General features: G+C 37.2%; 4 protein-coding genes across 4 annotated transcripts; 3 read left to right on the top strand and 1 right to left on the bottom strand.

Annotated features, from left to right (window-relative positions):
* The first annotated feature begins 3,159 nt into the window (after positions 1–3,159).
* On the top strand, positions 3,160–7,280 carry LOC119992837 (protein NUCLEAR FUSION DEFECTIVE 4-like). The gene is made up of 3 exons (XM_038839626.1): positions 3,160–3,930; positions 5,027–5,937; positions 6,510–7,280. Exons 1-3 carry the CDS (start codon positions 3,607–3,609, stop codon positions 6,994–6,996), a joined length of 1,722 nt encoding a protein of 573 aa, XP_038695554.1. The 5' UTR covers positions 3,160–3,606; the 3' UTR covers positions 6,997–7,280.
* A 429-nt stretch (positions 7,281–7,709) lies between these two features.
* LOC119993762 lies at positions 7,710–8,824 on the bottom strand. The gene has a single exon (XM_038840985.1). It carries the CDS (start codon positions 8,636–8,638, stop codon positions 7,907–7,909), a length of 732 nt encoding a protein of 243 aa, XP_038696913.1. The 5' UTR covers positions 8,639–8,824; the 3' UTR covers positions 7,710–7,906.
* Positions 8,825–11,736: 2,912 nt separating this feature from the next.
* LOC119993872 (receptor-like protein 15) lies at positions 11,737–16,030 on the top strand. Its single transcript, XM_038841172.1, has 9 exons — positions 11,737–12,081; positions 12,157–12,315; positions 12,429–12,584; positions 12,692–12,766; positions 12,863–13,021; positions 13,140–13,214; positions 13,310–13,462; positions 13,556–13,702; positions 13,778–16,030. The coding sequence occupies exons 1-9, from the start codon at positions 11,766–11,768 to the stop codon at positions 15,934–15,936; spliced, it is 3,399 nt and encodes a 1,132-aa protein (XP_038697100.1). The 5' UTR covers positions 11,737–11,765; the 3' UTR covers positions 15,937–16,030.
* Positions 16,031–17,038: 1,008 nt separating this feature from the next.
* On the top strand, positions 17,039–22,616 carry LOC119993349 (NEDD8 ultimate buster 1). Its single transcript, XM_038840455.1, has 11 exons — positions 17,039–17,426; positions 18,616–18,738; positions 18,832–18,928; positions 19,398–19,433; positions 20,059–20,246; positions 20,347–20,449; positions 20,857–21,038; positions 21,123–21,200; positions 21,361–21,463; positions 21,547–21,640; positions 22,006–22,616. The coding sequence occupies exons 1-11, from the start codon at positions 17,125–17,127 to the stop codon at positions 22,389–22,391; spliced, it is 1,692 nt and encodes a 563-aa protein (XP_038696383.1). The 5' UTR covers positions 17,039–17,124; the 3' UTR covers positions 22,392–22,616.
* The last annotated feature ends 187 nt before the right edge of the window (positions 22,617–22,803 follow it).

Genomic DNA, 22,803 nt, shown 5'->3' with positions numbered 1-22,803 from the left:
TTAGAGGAGCTGCTGGGAGCAGTTTTTTCAACTTTTTTTACAAATGGTCCTCTAAAATAGCGGACAGTATGAATATACAAGAGCCACAGTGGGTGCTCTAAGCCGGTACCTTGCCTTCACATTAGGACATAACCCAAAGAAACACCCCTTCTTTGCCCTCTCCATTTCCTCCAAAAAAGGTTCTGCATTCTCATCAAGTGTTGTCACTCGCTGTAGCCAGTCTTGAACGTCCCTTTCAATCAGCCTTTGATATGTCCTAGTTGCATCATCAACATCATGCTAGATCCTCTCTCTCTTAAGTTTCAGTTTTTGGAGTTGATCATTAAAATTATCAACATTTCTTTTGAAGTTGAACACATAACTAATTTGACGCTTAATCCAACTTGCAGCAGGAGCAACCACTGGTTCTGCAACAATTGGAATAGCAATCTCGGCCATTTCCCAAAAGTTTTATCCTCCTTACTTTTGTCTTGATTTTCTGTAGTTACACACGGAGTGAAACAATGTTATGAAAGTTATATGGGAGTAAATGAGAAAATCGTTATTGTAAAAGTGCTTTTGATAGGAAAGTTATATAGCTTCAACATATCATATCATGAAAAGAATTTTCATCCTTCATGTTTTAAGAAACATAATATGGACACTTAAAGCATACTCAAAGACACAGACATTTTGTATATCTAGTAGTAAAGAATAAGGATTCTTGTGAAAGTAAGGTCATGAGTGTAGTAATATTTTTAAACCGCGGTAAATTATTCTCTAGCTAAGCATGAATGCATTTGGAAACATTTATGGTATGTCACAAACAAATAATTCGATGCATGAGACAAAATTACAAAATTGGCTTAAGTATGATAGTTAGTATCGGTTGTGAAATTCAAGCCATCAATTCTAACATCTATAATTAATCATCACTACAGATAAAAACACTAATTATAGAATTTGAAAACCTACTAGGGGACTTTTTTTTAAGGATTCTACATATGCTGTTTTTTTTCTCCATAAACCAAGTGGTACTTCGTTGATAAGTAATAATAAGAGTGATAATAGAAGGAATGACAGGGGATTCGAGTACCTGAAATTTACCATGCGATACAGAGTTTAATAAAAGTTATATAAAAAAAATCAAAATAATGATCGATTTCTTTATTATTTTAAAATAACCGATTGGTTATTTTATATATATGATATATAATAAAAGTCATATAAAAAAAATCAAAAGATAAATAATATTGACAATTTTGTACTAAAATAGACTCGAAAAAATCTTAAGAGCTGAACTTTAAGAAAGGACTTGAAGGTCTCTCTACTCATTACTAATTCCGGTAAATTCTTATGCATCCTTATCACCTATAATTAATGTAATATGGAAGTAAAAGGAATTCGAAATCATACAAATTAGTCTCTGCCGGTCAAGACCTTCAATAATAAAGAGTAAAGAGTAGCATCATTTGTGAGGTCTACATGTAATTCTTCTATATAATAAATTAAATTTGATTAGTTTTTGTTGGGCCTATGATTTGGTCTTTTATTTAATAAAGAAAATCATTGCCAAGACTTAGAAAGGGTGCGAAATCATCCAAGTAAAGAGACACTTCTACATATCTTGATGTTTGTTTTTTTCTTCATAAATCTAGTGGTACTGCGTTAATGATTAAAGATAGAATCAAAACAAATACCTACGAAGAAGAAAGTTGTAGGTGGAAGGAGCGCAGATGAAGTAGAGCCACTAGGAAATCATAGCAATCCAAAATCACTGCAATCAAAAATGAATTCAACTTATAGAGTATGATCTGCCGAACTCAACGATACACAAAGCCAAACCCACATAGCCACGTAAAATTCACAACACCACTTCTCCACTTGGGAACACACTACACATCCACAAGACTCACCTTATATAAGATCATCGCATACATCCACACAGACTCCATAATCATAGGAAACCAATCAGAACGACGAAATTATAAAATTTAAAAAAAATATATATATTGGACATACCTTTGCCAAGTCTCTTGTATTCTTTAGTTTGGGTTATCAAAGACTGAAAAATGGAATCGGAGATTAACAGTAGATTTGCAGAGCAGAATCACAATGAAGAGAAATGTGAAGGCTGGGAAGACTTAGAAAGCGTGTGAAAGCTCCAAGTCAAGATGAAAATATACAGTGAGTTTTGCATTATTGTCCATCTGGATCCCTTTTGCTTCTAAAAAATTGAGTTGCATTATTTTGCATCATACAGTTACTTTGATGAAAAAGTAGGAGTGCCGAGAGTCTGCTGCCGTGCTGCGCTATAGATAAACTAGAGATTCAAAAAAAATTAAAAAAATTGAAGTATCTTGATCGGTTTCATAGATTCAATGATATTTTTTGTTTATTGGGTGATCAAATTGAAACATTTTAAACAATTGTGTGTAAATTGAAACACTAACTATCTTTCGATGTGCAAAAGTGATATTAACTCTAACGTGTGCATATAATTATAGATGAATTCTTATATAAGAGTTTAATGTAAGGGTGTAAAATAATAGTCTATGTTTACACGGCTGATTTGAAACATGTGGGATCTAAAGCATTGGACCTCACTTATCATCTTATTCACACCATTAAAAAGTCACCCTTATTTTACACTCTTACATTAAATCTTTATGTGAGAAATTATATATATATATATATATATGTATATATGAAGTTTTTCCAAAAGTAATGATGAAGAAAACACACAAATGATACCTTTTCTTAGGCCACAAACAAAGAGGAAAACAAGATAAATGGGCCATCAGCCCATATCTGCTTCTTGCAGATGTAAATAAACCAATAAACAAAAAAAGAATATTAAAAGCAACTAATCAAGGGACACAATGATTAGTAATGGGAGGCTGGTGGGCCAACAAGATGGGCCTTAAAAAAACCAGGTTCTCTTAGTCTTAGCATTAATTACTCCTAGGTTTTGTGCAAAATTATTTTTGTTGTTATTATTTTCATTTGAATAATAACAAAACTCACGCATGGACGGCATGATGGGCTTTGTCATCGTTCACAAGTGTCATGATAATTTTCAGGCATTGGTCACATTCCGTCGGTGGAGCATTTGATGGATTTGACACAGGGAGCGGAAATGGACACACGCCTCCTCCCCTACCTTTTGCTTTTGGAATGAATGCAACGTTTATTGAAAAAAAAAAAAACAAGCACTAAATCGCCATATCCTTGATTTTGAAGGAATTGCAACATCATCTTCATGAAAAACTATAAAATGGGTATCAATTATTCTGTTCTGTTTGATAAGTAGATAGAAGCCATTATTGAAATCAGCTCATTTTTCCCAATTATTTTAATAAATGACGAAAAATTAATGTGATTTATCGAATTTAGATTGAGTTGCAGTACTGCAGAGGTGTCCAAATCCCCAATCATCAGGGGGAGTGTAGGTGTAAACTAGGACAAATATCCACATCTCTTGCACTTTCTGTCCTCACTCGGCACTCGCCTCTCTCTCTCTCTCTCTGTTTCTCTCTAACTCTGCTAGTCTCTCTCTTTGAGCTCAAGATCAAGAATTTCAACTAAATTAAGCTCGTGAGCTCAACATTGATCGATAACCCATCAATGGTGACCCTCAAAGCAGGGAGTAGACCACCATGGGTGGGTTTAGGAGCAGCAGTTTGGGTTCAAATAGCATCAGGAAGTGGATACACCTTCCCTCTCTATTCCCATTCTCTCAAATCGGTTTTGGGTTATAGTCAACACCAGCTCACCATGCTTGGTGTTGCCAATGATATGGGAGAGAACGTTGGTCTCCTTCCTGGGTATGCCTGCAACAAGTTCCCTCCTTGGGTTGTTCTATTGATTGGTGCTTTTGCTTGCTTCTTTGGTTATGGTGTCCTTTGGCTTGCTGTCAGCCGTACTGTTCAGTGCTTGCCTTACTGGTTGGTGAGTTCTCTTTTGTAAACATCGTTTAGGGTTTTAGCTTTGTAATTTTAAGATTTTGAATACCCATTTGTGGATTTTGTTTCTTAGAGGGTTCACTTGGAGATGGGATACTGATTAATCTGATCTGATTGAATAGAAACTGAACTTATGGATCATTAATGCTTCTTGATTCTAGGTTATTTGATTGTTGAAAGGGTATTTCAAATTTTGGGTCTGAAATGACTGGTTTAGATTTGTTTGTTTCATTTGGTTTTCCTGGTAGCTTAGTAGTTGATGTAAAAGTTAATGTTAAATTGATATCAGAATCAATAATCAATTAATGGAATAGTTACTGATAGTCTGATACACTTCCATAAACCATATGGGATCTAGCCGTGCTCTGCTTGCCGTGAATAGCTCATAAAACTTGCAGATTCAGTGAAAAGTAACTAAATGTGCAACTTTGAAGAATATATTTGGACATGCTAAAATGTCAATCAACCTGATCGTCAAGTAATCACATTATGGATACAATATTTGTACATTGATTAGCTTCGCTAAGTCGCTCTATGACATCTCTCTTTATAGATCTGTAAATTCTGCAATGTGTTTGCTGCAATGCTGTTTGAATAGAAAAGGTGCTCAAGTTTGAAATTATGAGATGGTTAGATGCATTTTTACAATGTGTATTGGAAGTGCTGACGTTGAATGGGATTTGGAAAATTTTAAATTCCATTGTTAGTCTATCATTCAGAAAAGTGCTAGCTGAAAGTTATCAATGAAAGGAGAAACATGGATCGTGCATGATAATTGTGTTGGCTAATCTATTTTATGCCATTTCTGGAATGTGAAAGCCTGCTATTATTTATGTTTTAAGTCTAGTGGGGGGAAATAGATGATTTTTACCTGCTTCCATGAATTTGATAAAATTGAGATTTGTGTGCAAGTTGGTTTCCTTACTTAGGCTTGTGCACTGTTGCTTTTCGTGGTGCACTTTTTTTAGCTTCAAATGAGATTTTCTTATATGACTGTAGAAAGCCTTTCAACTTCGTTTTAAGTGTTTTCCGTCCCCAAAAATAAAATTATGTATTTATTTACGTATCTTTGCTTATCGCAGTTATGGATTGCGCTTTGTGTCGCCACCAACAGTAGCGCTTGGCTAACCACAGCTGTGCTTGTTACCAACATGAGAAACTTTCCCTTGAGTCGAGGCACAGTTGCTGGTATTCTCAAAGGTTATGGGGGCTTGAGTGCGGCAGTTTTCACGGAAATTTACAGCATACTACTTCATGGTTCTTCTTCTAAGCTTCTCATGTTCCTAGCTCTTGGGATTCCTGTCCTCTGCTTCGTTGTGATGTATTTTGTCAGGGCTTGTACCCCAGCTTCTGGTGAAGACTCTTCAGAGCATGGCCATTTTCTTTTCACCCAAGCAGCTAGTGTAGTGCTTGGCATATATCTTCTTACAACTACATTATTGAGTCATATTCTTCACTTAACTCATCCAATTTCATACACTTTCCTTGTCATAATGATTGTTCTTCTCATGGCTCCTCTTGCAATCCCAATAAAGATGACATTCTTCCCCTCGAGAGCCAGAAAATCATGGATCACTGACCAACCAGGTGGGTCTTCAGACTCTCTGTGCGAAGGAGAAGACAAAGCCGTCATAACTGAGCCGTTGATGAAGCCATCCTCTTCGGCAGCACAGCTTGGAAGTTTTCTTGAAAATGATGATGAGTCTGAGGTGGCTATGCTTCTTGCTGAGGGTGAAGGAGCAGTCAAGAAGAAGAGGCGGCCCAAAAGAGGGGAGGACTTCAAATTCAGTGAAGCAGTAATCAAGGCTGATTTCTGGCTTCTATTCTTAGTTTACTTTGTTGGGGTTGGTTCCGGGGTAACCGTTCTCAATAATCTCGCTCAGGTAGGAATTGCTCAAGGTGTGCACAATACCACAATGCTGCTGTCGCTCTTCAGCTTTTGCAATTTTTTGGGCCGTCTCGGTGGGGGTACTGTTTCTGAGCATTTTGTCAGGTGAGTGCCACTTTATTCCTATTGACTATTGATATCCCCCAAAGAAATTACATATAGTGGTTATGCATAATCAGCATAGCCTATGTTTAAATGCCTAACCCCATAAACCAGAATTCTATTCCAGTACATGGACTTCTTTATCAAATTTAAATGTATAAATAAATGAAACTTTAATTAATGTTTTGAACGTGAAAAGAATCTGATATGCTGTAATGGCCTATCTAAGCATTTGTATTTCAGGTATCTCTGGCATATTACACAATGTCATGTGATTGCCTTACTTGTTTTTTAAACATCAAAAATCATTTAGAAAACCTATCATTTCAGATACTGCAATGAACCTAGTGAAATGTGTCCAAGGCAGACGCAGATACAAAGGATCACTTGATATTCTTCTTCGTTCAATCTACCATCTCATCCTAAAGATAGGGCTCTAGTTCATGATTGTTTGTTCAATAATTATATTTACGGATACATCCATGTAATTTTTGATGCTGATATATTCATGGGATTTGTCGTATCTTGATGTGGTTGTTTTTCTTTTTCAAATATTTTTTGTCTCTATTTTACAGGTCGAATTCAATTCCTCGTACAATATGGATGACTTGCACTCAAGTAACTATGATTATTACATACCTTCTCTTTGCTTCTGCTATTGATGGTACCCTTTATACTGCAACTGCATTGCTTGGAATCTGCTATGGCGTTCAGTTTTCCATCATGATCCCAACTGTCTCTGAACTTTTCGGCTTGACGCATTTCGGTATATTTTACAACTTCATATCATTAGGGAATCCTCTTGGCGCATTTCTCTTCTCGGGTCTCCTGGCAGGGTATATATACGACACTGAGGCAGCAAAGCAGCATGCACTTGATCCATCTTCTGCAAGCATCTCCTGCTCCGGTCCAAATTGCTTTAGGCTCACTTTCCTTGTTCTGGCTGGCGTCTGTTGCGTCGGATCCATTTTAAGTATTGTTCTAACTAAAAGGATTAGGCCTGTTTACCAAATGCTATACTCTGGAGGTTCTTTCAGGCTGCCGCAAAGTTCAAATCATTGAGTTGTGTCATGGAAGTTCAAAATTTTTGCGACAAGCCCTTTATCGAACCAAGACAAATATCGCTACTTCCTGGTGAGTTTTAGTTTCCTGGAATCATTGCAGTGTGTATATTTGAATATCACCTTTGCTAATCGAATCGCTTGAGGACTTGTCGATATGATTTGGTAATGGAATCATAATATAATGAGATATAGTGTCAACCTTGGTATGTTTGTGTTAGAATTTGAATTTTATCCTGTAATTTGTTTAGATGATATATAATGCAGATCAAAGATGCTAATTCAGGTGCAATGGAGTTTCTGATAATGTCTGGTTTCCATAAATGAGGTCCCAACACACTGAGAACTCAAAATTTGCTCTTCAATAGTGGTCACCATGTGATATATATGTTCAAAGATGCGGTAGTGCAACTTTTGGTCACTTGATTAGGTCCAACTCGGTCATCGAATTTTCAATCGTTCCAATGTGGAAACCGAAAATTAAAAATTGTTTCGATTTACATAATGGGTAGATTTTTCACTATTTGGGTGATAAACTCATTGATGTAACATAAAAAGTCAATATAAAAATATGTTCGAATAGTTAGAAATATGTTCGTTTGTACATATTCGAATAATTTTTAACTTTAGGTTCTCAAGTTAGAACATTTGAACATTTCATGATTGAATTGAAGATTGACAATTCTTTGAGTGACAAAAAATTACATCATTCAGTTCAAAACATAAATGAAAACATTATGGGAAACAACACGAAGAATCCGCAAAATATTAATACAACAAAAATAAATTCCAGGAAACAAAACTAATCACCCAGCAAAATATGCGAAATCACATATTGAAAACACATACAGGGTATGTCACCACTCACCATCTATAACAATTTGAAAGAGAGAGAAAAAAGCTCATACTTTTCAAGTGGGCTTCATGTCCTGAAAAAGGGTAGCCCAAAGTGAATCTGGGTCATTGTAGTCACTTACCATTCTCTCCTCATTTTCACCATGCCCAAATGGGCTTGGACTTCTTCTATCTGGAGGCCCAGTTATCATTGGGCTTCTACCACTGACCATGAAATTTCCTTGTTTTCTTGGATCAGGAGTCCCAAAGAATTGTGGGCTTTTACTAGTGTACATAAACTTCTCTTGCAACTTTTTCACATCCAGAGGCCCAGATAGCTTTATGCCTCTGTTAGTGGCCATCACCTTCTCTTGAATTCTTCCAATAATAGGCCCAGATTTTGCTACACTTCTTGCTTTCACAATTGCCTTCTCTGCCACCACCTCCGCTTCACCCTTCTCAGGCACTGCTTGAATCACCAACTCCTTGTGAAAACCCCACTTGTTAACACACTTCTTGATGCCCTTCTTGGTCTTGTTAATTGCCCAAACAAGCTTCGACAGGCTGACGATTCGGCCCGGCCCGACTTCCTTCTTGGCAAGCTTGAGAATTTCTAGTCTATGCTTAGCTACTGAAATTCCCATACTATGGAGGAACTCATGGTTGAAGTAGGGTAAATCCTCGGCTTCTAGCTCGTTCCGGGCGAACGTGAGGCCGTATTCATAGACTTGTGAAGGCTCAAGAGTGGTTTTGGATAGCCAAGAGAACCAGTCCATGGCTTTGTGGGTGTGAATTGGGTATGCTAACATTGTAGACAAAATGTGAGGTGGTTATGTTGTGTTATGTCATGGTACTGGCTAAGGTGGACCTATATATATAATGTAGAAGATTAGAAGGTCAAGAGCAAGTAATTGTGAAATTTGGATGGTAGTTGGCCACTGAAAGTGACTTTGCAGCAAAAATATGGAGTTACACCTGATGAACTTACTGTTCTTGTATCCATATTTAAGGGATGGTTGGATGGGGCATGACAAAAGTGTACAAGTACACCCAATTGTGTGCCATTTTTACCAGAGTCATGGTAGGTACTGAAAAATATCCAACCATATATTACTGTTTATCTTTAGTACCTAATCATTAACTATTTTAAAGTATTTTGAGCAAAAATCACAATATGTTCATGTAGCACCCGACTTGAGTGGGCAGAGTCACAAGCATATGTAGTGTGTAAGCTTGGTGGTGCTGGACAAACTACTTAGTGGTGATGAGATTAAGTCTCTTGTCCCTCATTGCCTAAGAAAATATGTGAAACACAAAATGTAATTGGCTAAAATTTCAAACTAGTAACAATCGCTTTTCTTGGAGTCAAACTAGTATGAGTTGGTGCTGGGCTTAGAAAGACAAAGCATTACGTGCCAATATGGGCTGGCCCAAAGCGGATAAAGTGTTACTAGTGCGGATGGAAGGGTTGTTACAAATGGTATCGGAGTTGAGGCCCTAAGGTTTAAGGTGTGAGCACCCATGGGCATTTGTGGGCATGTGGGCCGCATAGAAACATGGGCCTTTAAGAGTGGAGTCTGTAGCACCCGACTTGAGTGGGTGGACCATAAGTCTCTACATTGTCAAGCTTGGTGGTCCTAGATGAACTATCGAGTGGCAATAGGGTTAAGACTCTTGTCTCACATCACCCATGAGAAGATGTGAAATACATAATATAATATGTCAAACTTTCTAATTAGTAACAAGAATTTTTTTTGTGCTTGAATTAGTATGGACTGACCCAAAATAGGTAACCTGTTGCTAGTGCAAAGGAACAAACTGTTCCAATTAATGTGATGAGTCGAATTTTTGTTTGAAAGATTTGTCTCAGCCAACTCGATCATATCTTGATTTTTTGTCACTAATTTAAACTATACGAGTTTTTTTTATCCATTTAATTTCAATTTAATATTTTACAATGAAAGGTCATTTTGGTCCATTCATTACATTTTTGGTATAAATTTACAAAATTTTGGTGTAGCTAATAGAGTTGGATTAAGTAGTGTAAACTTAGTATTATAGTGGTGTGCAAATAAAATTTCCCCAAATTAAATTGTGAAAATGGACAGGTAATTAAAAATCTAGAAATTAAGCATGGATAATAAAAGCAACACCAATGAGGCAATGACCAAACCCTAAAAGGGAAGTCTTCAGGATTTATTAAATTCAGTAACCTACTAACACTAATTTGTCAGTTGGTTTTTTGGTGATCATAAAGAAGTGGCTGAGCAGGTATTGAAAATTATAATTTGTAGGCCTTAAAAGTCAGAATGGTTGACTATAGGGGAACTAGGTGTCACATGAAATATAATATATACTAATATATTTAATTAATTAATTAAAAACCATGCAATCAGATCTTAATGTATGGACTAGGAGAGAATTTACCATCTCTAGAATTTGGGCGTTCGATTTCTACCAAGCTCGTACGTCAAACTACTACGTGTTTATTTGACAAGCTTGATCAAAGTTATTGAGTGTGCATCATTCTCTCATGGTTCTTAGCATAACTGGCAATAATTTATCAAGTTCAGTAATTGATTTGAGAACTCAATTTGAATCTGATTTGAAAGCCCAATTTGGAGCATTTAATAAATAAAAACAGGTGTGAAGAAATACCCTTCTTTGGCATTCCCAAGGCTTTATTTGAGAATGGGCCTCACCCATCTCTACCTGCCATTGGGCTTAGCCCACAGATTGTCTAATGGGCTCAAAACAATGGGTCGTTGGTTGAGATAATGAACTTGATTGCGATAACCTTTAACGCAAGCGAGAGGTCATGAGTAAGATGACAAAATCCTATCCGACACATACTAAAGCAAGTTTGGATAGAAGTTATATATTCAAAATTCGGATCCAAACACAAACTTTTTCTCCGGTTCAAAATCGGGTTCGGGTTCAAACACAAAAGTCTTGTTTGATTCACTTGTCCGAATCTTAATTTGAATTAGGTTATTATCCGATTTACTTGTCTGGATTTAATCCAATCGAGGTTTGAGTCCGAACATGTAAATATTTCGTAAACACGTGTTGTTGTATGATTGAGAACCCATTTTTGTCATCTCTAGTCGTGAATTCAAGTCTCATGAGTGTTACCATTATTGCAATTTGTGAGATGAGCCATTGCTCAGCCTAGCGTGTGCCAATGCCACCTCACACCTGCATTATCTTCCAGCACGGGGCGATTTACCAATCAATTATTCGGTGGGCCGTGGGTGGATATCATGTTAAAAAAAAAATGTATTGGGCTCAGCCCTGACCTCCTTTCTCTCTGCCATGGATCACTCTTTTCTGCAACCCATTAGCACTCAGCCTCAAATGTGTTCGCTACTTCATTTGTGGGTCTGCAAATGCAGAGATTGTCAACAAGGTATACAATCTGCTAACTTCTCACCATTTGCCTCAATTATGTTTATTCTTGACTTGATTGTTTGAAATTTTTATCAAAGTATTGATCGCATTAAAACCTCATAAACAAGAGCAGATTTTCCAGATATGGGCAATGATCAGTGCCTTTGATTAGAGTTATGGTTCATGGAACTTTTTTACATGCTAATATAATAATATATCATTAGTTTATAGTCAAGGTCTACCACAACAGGTCATGGAGCACTTTTAGTGGCTCTTGAATCTCTTTAGTGATGTCTGTTTACTTTCTTTCACTCCGATGGTCGTTTTCTCAATTTATAAGTAATTAACCACTAGTTTTTGCCGGGGATAAGTGTGATTCAAGTCTATGGGATGTATGACCAACTGTATACAAATTTTATGGTTAAATATGATTGAGATTGATACCTAAATTGTGCCTCTTTTTGTTCCAACTTCTATATAAATCCATGTACAAGCAAATCTATGCACATGAAAAATATGGAACTTCCCAAATATTTGATAGGTCTGATGATAATCACTTGGGTTGGGTTGGGTTGGGTTCATGGGTGTTTGGACAGTGAGAGGGATGCTCTCTTACAACTCAAACCAGTCTTCAAGTACCTCTTTTGGCCGATGGAGGCCAGGGAGGAGACTAGTTCAGATTGTTGTCGTTGGGAAATGGTGGACTGTGATGTCGTTACTGGGAGAATTACCAACCTCTCTCTTGCTAAAGGAATGGGCTCAGAGTTGCCGGTTCTCAACGTCTCTCAGTTTCTTCCCTTTGTGGAGCTCAAAATTCTTGACTTGAGCTCAAATGATATAGTTGGTTGTATGGAGAACAAAGGTCCTAACTTGTCTTTTACTTCTATGAAAATTATATTCTTGTGTATGGATTCTAAACTTCATGGAATTGCTGCAGGATTTGAAATATTGTCGTCGAGGTTGAGGAAACTCGAGGAGCTCAATCTAAATTACAATTACTTCAACGATAGCATTGTATCATCTCTGAGCGGTTTTGCTTCTCTCAAGTCTCTTTCTCTACGGGGTAATCAAATTACACCATCAACAAACAGCAATGGTAAGCCTAGGTTCCTCTCCTCCGTATGTTGGTTTAGAAAAATGATGGAGCTTCTTAATTTCTTCCATTGATTGCAAAATGAAGGAATAAATATACTTGTATATATATGGCAGGGTTTGGAAGTCGATGGCGGTTAAGCAATTTAGAACTTCTTGAGTTGAGGGATAACTTCTTTGACAACAGCATCCTGTCATCTTTACGCGATCTTTCTTCTTTAAAAGATTTAAATCTCAAAAGAAATCTACTAAACGGAACAATTGATATGCATGGTATGTATATATGTATTCATAAGCAATTAATTACTTGTGCTTTGTGATGTAGTATGATCTCTAGATCGATATAATAGTGCTTCGATTAATTATCTGTTTTTGAACAGATTTGCATAATCTGGTCAGCTTGAAGAAGTTGGATGTGAGTGAAAATTTGATTAGCGACTTCAAATCTGTCAAAGGTAATGAATTCTGGCATCACGATTTTCAGTTTTTGATTGTTGGGAACTAATTCTCTGTAGGCAAAACCCAATTCTATACTAATGGAATATTTGCAGGTGCTCATAAAAGACTCCAGCGATCAAGTGTTCTGGAGGTCCTTGATTTGAGAGATAACTTCTTCAACAACAGTGTTTTGGCCTCCCTTAATGAATTTTCGCACCTCAAGTCTCTAAATTTGTCGTGGAATCCATTGACGGGATCAGTGCACCTTAAAGGTTACAGTTTTTCTGCTTCTTCTATTCGATTGAAGCTGCACTAGCTAGTCTGAATATAAAAGGTAAACAACTTCGTGCACTAGCTAGTCTGAATATCTCTCTCTTAACTGATATTCAGAGTTGGAAGGTCTGAGAAACTTAGAGGAGTTGGAAATAAGCCACAACGAAGTAGAAAAAATTGTTGGCCCTGAAGGTATGGATACAACATCGTAAATTGATTTACATCTGTTGCTCTATCTGATACGAAAAACCGAACGAATTGTGGATTGTTTTATATTTGAATTGCAGACAGAAGAACATTGAACAAGTTAAAAGTGCTCCGTCTGGAAAATCTCAGCACCAATAACAAAGGCATTGTGCTAGAATCATTAGGGTCCCTGTCATCTGTCAAGACGATCGATCTTCGTCAAAATATTTTGAACAGAACAAAAACTCTTCATGGTATGTGAATTATGCATTTTACTTCTAATGCAGCTTTCAGTACTCTGATCCATTGCGCTTCTAATTAACATCTTTCCATTAACATGCATAAAGAGTTGTGTAGTTTGAGTACTGTGGAAGAACTGTTTCTACACAACTCTAGCCTCCACAAAGATTTTCTCCAAAGTATCGAGTCTTTGACGTCTCTCAAAGTTCTCCGTTTGAAGGCTTGTGGGCTCAAGGGCACTCTACCTCCTCAAGGTAGTTTTCTCTCATGAATTAATTTCTCAGAGCTATCCATTTCTAGTATGTATCGTGACAATGATTGAATTGCAGGCTGGTGTGAGTTACAAAACTTGCAGGAGCTTGATCTAAGTGACAATGAACTCGTAGGGACACTACCACCATGTCTTGCAAACTTGACATCTATTCGAACTTTAGATCTCTCGCACAATGAATTCTCTGACTATATTGCTTCCAGTCCCGTTCGAAATCTGAAGTCTATTGAAGCCCTCTTGCTTGGGTATAATCACTTTCAAGTTACCCTCAAACCATTAGCAAACCACTCGAGTCTAAAATATTTCGTGGCTGATGGTAACCAATTAGTTGAAGAAGCTGCTTCTCAACCTTGGACTCCTAAATTCCAACTGCAGGCATTGAGTTTGTCAAACTGTATACCAAAGAATACGAGTGCAAGATTTCTCAATTTCCTATACCATCAATTCAGCTTGCAATATCTTGACCTCTCTAGTGTAAAGTTTGGTGGAGCATTCCCCGGCTGGTTATTTGAGAACAACACAAGATTAGAGCAGATTTACTTGGTCGATAACTCGTTTGTCGGCCCCTTTAAATGGCCATCACATCCTAATCTAAACTTGTCTTGGATAGACATCTCTCACAACAAGCTATATGGTCAGATTCCGTCGAACATCAGTCTTATTTTTCCAAATCTAGAATACTTCGCTCTGTCTGGAAACTCCTTTCAAGGTAGCATCCCTCTTAGTTTGGGTGAGATGAAGTCCTTGGGAGTTTTGGACCTTTCAAACAACCAATTTTCTGGAGAAATTCAAGTGCTATTCACCAGTCAGACTCAATTGTGGCTCATCAAACTTTCAAACAACAATTTTTCTGGCCGCATTCCTACCAGTTTTGCCTCGAATTTGTTCGTATCTTTACAAATGAATGGCAATAAATTTGTTGGGGAAATACCTGATCTCTCATCGTTGAAAGACTTGGAAACATTGGATCTCAGTCGTAACTCGCTGTCAGGCAAGCTTCCTAGATGGATAGCGAATATGTCAAAGTTGTGGGCTCTAGTTCTGTCCAACAATCATTTTGAGGGTCCTATTCCACAAGAATTTTGCAGACTTGAGAACCTTAAATTCTTGGATCTTTCTGATAATGATTTGTCTGGCTTCATACCATCTTGTTTGAGTGAATTAGGGAATCTAGCCCATGTCCTTCTGAGTAGGAACAGGTTGAGAGGGCCAATCCCGCAGTCGTTTGTCAATATTAGTAGTTTGTTTGCTTTGAATATTGGAGATAACAACTTGAATGGCCCAGTACCAAGCTGGATTGGCAACTTCTCAAGTTTAGTGATTCTTCTTTTGCAAAGAAATCATTTCCATGGTGATATTCCCATTCAGTTGTGCCAGTTGAACCAATTGAACATATTGGATCTTTCCTCGAATAATCTGTATGGAGGTTTACATCCGTGCTTGAGGAATTTGTCGTCGACAATAACAGGCATAAGGTCGTACGAGTTATCCTTTTCGATTGGTTATGGTGGTGTTGATTTTCTTTTTGAACGCTTCAATTCAGATTCTGATTATACCATGCCTACTATACATGAAGGGGTAGAGTTTACAACAAAGAGCAATTCGCTTGATTACACGGGATACATCCTTGATCACATGTATGGAATCGATCTCTCTTGCAATCGATTTTCTGGTGAAATTCCCCCTGAATTTGGATATCTTGTCAGATCTTTGAATTTATCGTACAACAATTTGAGTGGGTCAATCCCCACATCATTTTCAAACCTGAAACAGCTAGAAAGTCTGGATCTTTCCTACAATGATCTGAGTGGTCGAATTCCCTCTCAATTGATCGAGGTAAACACTCTGGCAGTGTTTAGCGTAGCACATAATAATTTATCAGGCCCAATTCCAGATCTCAAAGCTCAATTTGCGACATTCAATGCAAGTTGCTACGAAGGGAATCCTCTTCTCTGTGGACCTCCATTGAACAACAACTGCGGCGGCGAGACTCATTCTGCATCACCACCTACGTATCCCTTTAAAGAAGAAAGCGTGGATAATGGTTTCATGGACATGACTTTTTTCTGGGTAACCTTTGTGGTGACTTACACGGTGGCACTCTTTGGCGTAGTATTAGTCTTGTACATAAATTCAAATTGGCGACATGCATGGTTTTACCGTGTTGATGTATGCTTCAACGCTTGCTACTATTTTGTTTTCGACAAGTTCAAATAAGTTTTACAGCTTTGTAAAAATGTCATTGCGCCTCATATTTAGGGTATTTTGTAACTTCTACCTCTTTGTAATGGATCTCATCTCTTTTTTTGGCAGAAATTCCTCTCAAAGGAGTTGAGTATTCTCTTGCATCGAATGTCTAATTGTAGAACTGGCATCAATTCACTATTATGTGAGCTAAACAAAACAGAAGAAAGGCAGATAAATGTTTGAGTATGCAGCCTCACGCCTAGATGTTGTGGTTCTGTAAATCTGCTTGGTGAATCACCACTGTATGTAATGAAACATACCTTCTTTGAGACAACTTTGCCTTTTTGGATCTTCTTGAATACAACTTGTGAAAACAATGATCAAGATATCAGTAGGAGTTGCAGGTGAAAGGAAGAAATTGAGGTCTTTAAGAAGGGCAACAGCAGGAGTCATGGAATCGTAGATATTCGGTACAGTGTTTGGTGTGTGATAATCATGGTGGCAAGGGGCTAAGGTTGTAAACATGATTAACATCGAAATTGTTGCACGTGAGAGTTGACGTTGTGACCTCTCGCATTTGCAAGGAGTTACCACATGTCGTCAACCTCACCAACCGAAGCTTCTTTGTTGCTCTACTCTAGTTAATTGTCCATATAACATCCTCCGTTCATCCTTAAAAAGAAAAAGAAAGGCACTAGCATTGTGACATTTTGGACCTTGAAAGTTACCAAAATCCAGAAATTAAGCACATCTTTTAAACAGAAATAAGAAATTCAATAGACCAATCATATATCATACCCTCTTTATTTTCTTCTAATTAATTAAATATTCTCTTTATTCTTTTCCCCTTGGTAAAAGTTCTCCTTTGCCGAATTAAATACTACTCTTAACTCTTAATTTCAAACCCTTTTTGGCTCTTTTTTTCATTGTTTTTGTTTTTTGGCTCAATATACATGGAAAATAGAAAGCAATTGCACTAACTCTTATTTTTGCAATATTAAAAACCAAAGAACGTTTGATTAATTTATTATTGGCTACACAATTCGTCTTTTCTTTTGGAAGGAAATGAAGATCGAATCCTAATCGGGGCCATTGTCTTAACCCTCAAGAAGCCTCATGCAACAAAACCTCTATAAATATATTTACTCAAAATTCTTTCTCACACATTCATTAAGTCAGTCACGCCTTTTCTCGACTACCCAAAATTCCTAATCTTCCATGGCGAAACTGAAGATTGCAGGCACATGGGCAGGTGTGTTGGAGGTTGAATTGGAGAATTGGACAGTGCCCATGTTGAGAGAAGAGGTTGCGAAGCGATCAAACCTCGGGCCAGAGTCGATCAACTTGATATGCGCAGGGAAGTTATTGAAAGATGGTGATGGGAGCGAGAAGCTAAGCCAACTGGGTATCAAGAACAACGGAAAGATTCTTGCGAGTCGGGTCTCAGTCAACGAGGGGAAGTCGTTGAATGAAGAGTTGATGGCCGAGGAGGAGCGTTCTCGTAGACTTAATCGAGTCAAGTGAGTATTTTTCTCTCTACTTTATGTAATTGTAGCTGTTTTTGTGGTGGTATGAGAATTGCTGGTTGATTGCTTATCAAATATTTATTGATGGGTTATATAATGATTTTTTACTTTCTTACTTTCTGGTCAGTGGTGTTTGGTAATCGGTTTTCTTGAGCATGTTAGATTTCGATGGCAGGAACCCTAAGAGTTTAGGAGGGGAGTTCAAAAAATAAATTCTGGATGGTGAGTGTTGTATGGGTTGTAAAGTTCGTCCTTTTGGGATTTTTTTTCTTTTAGGTTCTCTATGAGAGTGGATTATCGAGTCTCTGATTTTTTTTTTTTAGTTGAACTGAGCAAGACAATTAATAAATTTTCTGTTTTTTGTAACGCTACTTTAACACCTTTTAGATTTGTTTGCAGATTCTGTTGGATTTCTGGTGGTTATAGAAAGTTCAAAATTTATTTCTTTATTTTTATGGGAAAATGTTTTTGGGGAGGGAGGAATCGGAGCTTTCACCTTGTGGATAACAAAAGGTTCGAATTTTTTACACAATTTAGCAACGTTGAGTAAATTTTATGGGGGTTCATAAATATGAGACATTCAAGGAATTTGGCACTTGTTCCAGTGTCGTGTGCACCGTACAGTCCAGTTAAGCCTGTTTGTCAAGTTCCCTTAGCGGTCATTCACTGCTGTCTGTTTTAGTATACCACTTATCTTGAACTCTGTGGAATGGTCAAATACCCTATACATGTGTTTGAGTTGGACAAAGCTCAACAGCAAGTTTTGGACGGACCAAGTGATTAGCGAAATATGGAACACAAAATGTAGGGACATTGATATCAGGATTCCCATTAAATCATTTGAAAATTATTTGTTAGGCAGCAACTGAAAAGTACTTATGAGCTTCTGGATGACAATGAAAGCTTGGCTATCAACTATCCATTGATAGGAAGACTGACATTGGTGAGGATAGAAAACTGATGCGTATCTTTGGATTATGATTATACATGATCATCAAATCCAGTTGTAGGCCAATTTCATTGAGGGAAATATTGACCACTTCATCGTGTGTCTATTTATGATGGACTCTTGAGCTAATAATATATGTGCACATATTGGCATATGCAAAATGGTGCACTTCTTTATGGATAATGTTGATACACAATTCATTTTTAGTTACTGGTGTCCTTTTCATGTATATAGGGCTGCTGCCAGTGCACTAGCTCAAAGACATGCTGATGGTTTAATGCCAGTTGAAGACTTCAATATTGAACTTGAAGATCAAAGTGGACAGAAAGTGCAATTGGGATCCGAGACTGATCAACGGTAGGTAGAAAAGTAGTTTTTGTTCGTAGTATCCATATAGTCCCTCTTTTTTCTCTGTAACTCTTGAAGTGAGACTGAACCTATTTTTGGCAGGGCTATAATGATGGGTCTCATGCTTCACACCAATGCTAAGCAGCTTATTAGAAGGAAAATGTTCAAAGATGCATTGGAAGTGCTTACTATGGGAGAGGTCAGTTGTTGGATATTCGTTTGGATGGTTATTTCACCATGTTCAAGTTAATTAATTGGTTTTGTAGGGTGAGAAGGTTTTGTGGCTTATAATCAAACGAGTTTGATGTGTATGCATAATTTGAATTTTAGTTATCAAAACTGAGAATTTGAAGGTGAAATACCTTTCTTGAACCACCTTCCCTGCCCGAAAAAAGTAATAAAAAAACGAAGTGACACTGATTGTTGCAATTTTCTCGCGTCTTAGATTTTCTTAGATTTTTTTTTATCTATATGGGATAAGCAATTGCTCTTACTGTTTTTTGTTTTTTATTTTTTATTTTTATTAATAGCTATAACTGCTTATCAACTGTTAATGGACGTACATGAAAGTGGTTTCTGCGATCATTTTTTGGGTTTATCGTGCCCTTTTTCACTGTTGCATTTTCGCCTTCGCTTTGATTCAAAATGGTTTTGTTTCTTTGTTGCAGGAAGCTTTCTCTCTTTGCAATCCCAAGGCTATAGAGGTCAGTGAGACATTCACTAAATTAATCATCATCATCATCCGAGCCTTTATCCCAAAAGTTTGGGGTCAGCTACATGAGTTGAAAATCAAAGAGAATCAACTAGTTGTATTCATTTCCGCCATTCATTAGCTTAATGCATATTTAATTTTCTGATGATTAGCAACTTGGAAACTCTAAGCCATGTTGTGGTGCACTTGTTTCTTTTGGTTTGGCTGGTTGTATCGGGATATCTAAGCCAGTGAATTTTCTCTTTGAAAGCTGTGATGGTAGGATGATTTTTAAAAATTTAGGATTTTTTTATACGTCCTGGCCCTCATATGGCCCACCTAAATCTAGTTTCCGCACACACAAAATGGACACTGCCCATGAGATTCGAACTCCAGGCAGGATACACCTTCCTGGCCAGCTGGGTTGGGCTCCCGTATGTAAAGGTTAGGAATGTTAAATGTTAGTTTTAATCAGGATTCAGTTTGAGTCCTTCAGAAACAATAACAAGATGAATTATGTTCTAGAAATTGATAATGCAAACTAAGTTAAACATAAGCAAACTTCTTTAATTATATTTCTGCTTCTTACAAATAATAAGACATTGTTTGCTTTCTTGGCATGTGCCTTTTCCTTTCAGCTAATTGACAACGTCTCGATACTGCAAATAGACATGGTGTGGTGTTATTTTATGCTCCGAGATGTTAGCTGGCTTTCTGTAGCAGGAATTCGTCTTCAGAAAGCTAAAGAAGGACTGGAACGTGCTCATGGAAAGGACGCCTCCCGTGTCAGACTCCTTCAAGCAGGTCGCTCTCTAGAGCTAGCACTGTGAGTATTATCTCTGTCTCTGGTGTTTATATTTGTAGCTGGACATCAGCGTTGTCTTGATAGGAAATTGAGGATAACTTTTCTTTTTATCTTTTTGTAGACACATGAGACTGGAGCTGTTGGAAGGGGTAGTAGCATATCACTCTGGTCAATTTGTTGAATCTAGGAAGGCCTTGACCTCTGCTCAAGCAAAATTTTCACAGGTCAGTTGAATTTTCTTACATTCTTCACTAAGGTTCTTCTGCATTCTGAAAAGAAAAAAGTACACAGTGTGGGATGCGAAAGAAAGAACCTTCACCTATCACTGAGTAAATAAGTAATGTATATTTGTCTGCCACTTCTATGAACGTAGTTGGTCAACTTTTTCTTACTTAATCAATAAATCACCAGACAAAAATGAACGTTTTTGAAACAATTTTGTAACAAAAATAATGTTGCGATGAAACCAGAAAATGGACCTCATTGTGGGACAGAAGGTAGGAGTATTATTTATTCTCTTTTCTTTTTTTGTTTCACCAATGGCTTCTGGGTGATTACCATATATAGGTAACATTTAATTACATATTTATTTTATTTCTTCATCCTCTTATTATCTTCTTTTGAATTTCAGTTAGTAGTGTCAGATGAAGCACTATCCTTGGTTATGAGTATGGGTTTTAAGGAAAAAGAAGCAAAGAGGGCTTTGCGCATGAGCAATCAAGATGTGGGGAGTGCCATTGATTTTCTTGTGGAAGAGAGGACACAGATAGAAAAGAAACGGGAAGAGGATATTCGGCGAAGAGATGAGATCTCGTGGGTGTTACTTAACAATTATTTTTTATTTTTTTTTTGTTGTGCTTTTCTTGTAAGTAATAATATAACCTTGCGAATTTGCAGGGAACAAAAGCAATACGGAGTGACACCATTAAAGAAACCTGTGGATCTCCAGAGATTGAGGGAGTTGGTTTCCATTGGGTAAGTTTTGGTCAATGCTATCAGAAAAATAAGGATTACATATTTTTCTAGTTAAACTGGTTCTAGTGAATCTGTAATCTTTTATATTTGGATATTTTGACATACAACAGTGAAAGATGTGGTTTATTGTTTGGCAAGCTAAAGATTTTTCATATTGCAGGTTCGATAAAGAGCTTGCTGCTGAAGCTCTTCGTAGAAATGAGAATGACACTCAGAAGGCATTGGATGACTTGACAAGTCCAGAAACCAATTCTCTGTTACAGGTTTCATGCTTATTCTTATGAAATTATTTTGGTTCAACTAATATTTTGTGTGTTTATTGCCTAATAACTCCTTTGTGTTGTAGGTTGATATTGAATCTAGGAAAAGGAAAAGACAGCAACAAAAAGCCGATGCTATAATTGAAAGGCTCGTTTCCATGGGCTTTGATAGATCAAGAGGTACTGATTGCTCATTAATATTTTGTGGTAATGCAATTTTTGTGGCCTGTTGTTACTTGTAGGATTCTTTCTTTGCCATTATTTCAATGCTTAATCCATACGTTCAACCAACGTTAGATTCACTATATACTTTTTTCACATCCCATGTGTATTAAACTTCTGCATTTTCTTTCTTGTACTCGTAAATTGCATTCTTCTTTTGTCTCTCTTTTTTCTTAGTTGGTCAGCCTTGTGATTAAGATACACTTGTACACAGAACTTAGAAGTGTTGCATTTGGTCTCATTCGATGCAAAGCATTATATTGTTTTAGAGGTAGGTAGTTTTTGGCTCGACTGGCAGTCATTGATAAATTTATTGTCTACAGTGGTTGAAGCTGTTCGAGCTGGTGGCAATCTGCGTCAAGCCTTGCAACTGCTAACTGCACAACCTGGGGTGAACCCCTCAGCTGCTGCGGGTAACAATGCCAGCTCTGCTCCAACATCTACTACCAATCTCGGCCCTGAAAGTTTGAGCAACCATAATCTTCCTGATAGTTTGATTGAGAATGACGAAGCCGGTGAGGCATCAACTTCCAGGAAAACAGAAGTGAGGGATGAGGAAATGGAAAACGAACTTGCTGCAGAGTTAGAAAGAGGAGATGCGTATTCAGACTACGACTTTGAAGTGACGGAAGAGGGTGAAGCCTTGAATGAGTACTTGGCTTTGCTTGATTCAGCAGGCAGCAATCAAAAGGTTCAAGCTTCTCATTAAGGAGGGAAACTCTTCACCATGGCATTAAGTATATATCTGTCAATAGATCTCCATAATTGTTCCTTGGGGACATCTGATAAAATCATCATCTATAACCCTAATAATTATTATAATGGCATTAAAAAATCATGTGCTACAGAAAGCAAAATCTATTTTTGCTAGCGTAATGAATCATACTATGCCAGGGATTTTATATTTATGACAACAGAGTTTTCTTTTTTTTTTGTTTTTTTTTTTTAAAATTTCACTTTGACAAGACCCAGGCATTGTTTGGTTGAAATTAACTGAACCCATATTCACATGAGAAAGAAAAATTGGTGTTTCACATTGGGTTCCTTTTAAAGCCTAGAAAATTAGCAGATTTTGCTCTTTGAAGTGTATGAACTATATATTGCAATACTAACTTGAATAA

The sequence above is a fragment of the Tripterygium wilfordii genome, chromosome 23 (assembly GCF_013401445.1).
Source record: "Tripterygium wilfordii isolate XIE 37 chromosome 23, ASM1340144v1, whole genome shotgun sequence".
NCBI classification, from domain to species: Eukaryota; Viridiplantae; Streptophyta; class Magnoliopsida; order Celastrales; family Celastraceae; genus Tripterygium; species Tripterygium wilfordii.
This window is presented reverse-complemented; position numbering and strand designations above follow the sequence as displayed.

Coding starts and splice junctions, on each gene's coding strand:
- LOC119992837 (XM_038839626.1), top strand. CDS start 3,607: ATGGTGACCCTCAAAGCAGGGAGTAGACCACCATGGGTGGGTTTAGGA. Junction 3,931..5,026: donor AGTGCTTGCCTTACTGGTTG/GTGAGTTCTCTT, acceptor TGCTTATCGCAG/TTATGGATTGCGCTTTGTGT. Junction 5,938..6,509: donor GTTTCTGAGCATTTTGTCAG/GTGAGTGCCACT, acceptor TCTATTTTACAG/GTCGAATTCAATTCCTCGTA.
- LOC119993762 (XM_038840985.1), bottom strand. CDS start 8,638: ATGTTAGCATACCCAATTCACACCCACAAAGCCATGGACTGGTTCTCT.
- LOC119993872 (XM_038841172.1), top strand. CDS start 11,766: ATGATAATCACTTGGGTTGGGTTGGGTTGGGTTCATGGGTGTTTGGAC. Junction 12,767..12,862: donor CGACTTCAAATCTGTCAAAG/GTAATGAATTCT, acceptor GAATATTTGCAG/GTGCTCATAAAAGACTCCAG. Junction 13,703..13,777: donor GGGCACTCTACCTCCTCAAG/GTAGTTTTCTCT, acceptor ATTGAATTGCAG/GCTGGTGTGAGTTACAAAAC.
- LOC119993349 (XM_038840455.1), top strand. CDS start 17,125: ATGGCGAAACTGAAGATTGCAGGCACATGGGCAGGTGTGTTGGAGGTT. Junction 19,434..20,058: donor GCAATCCCAAGGCTATAGAG/GTCAGTGAGACA, acceptor TTTTCCTTTCAG/CTAATTGACAACGTCTCGAT. Junction 20,450..20,856: donor CTCAAGCAAAATTTTCACAG/GTCAGTTGAATT, acceptor TTTGAATTTCAG/TTAGTAGTGTCAGATGAAGC.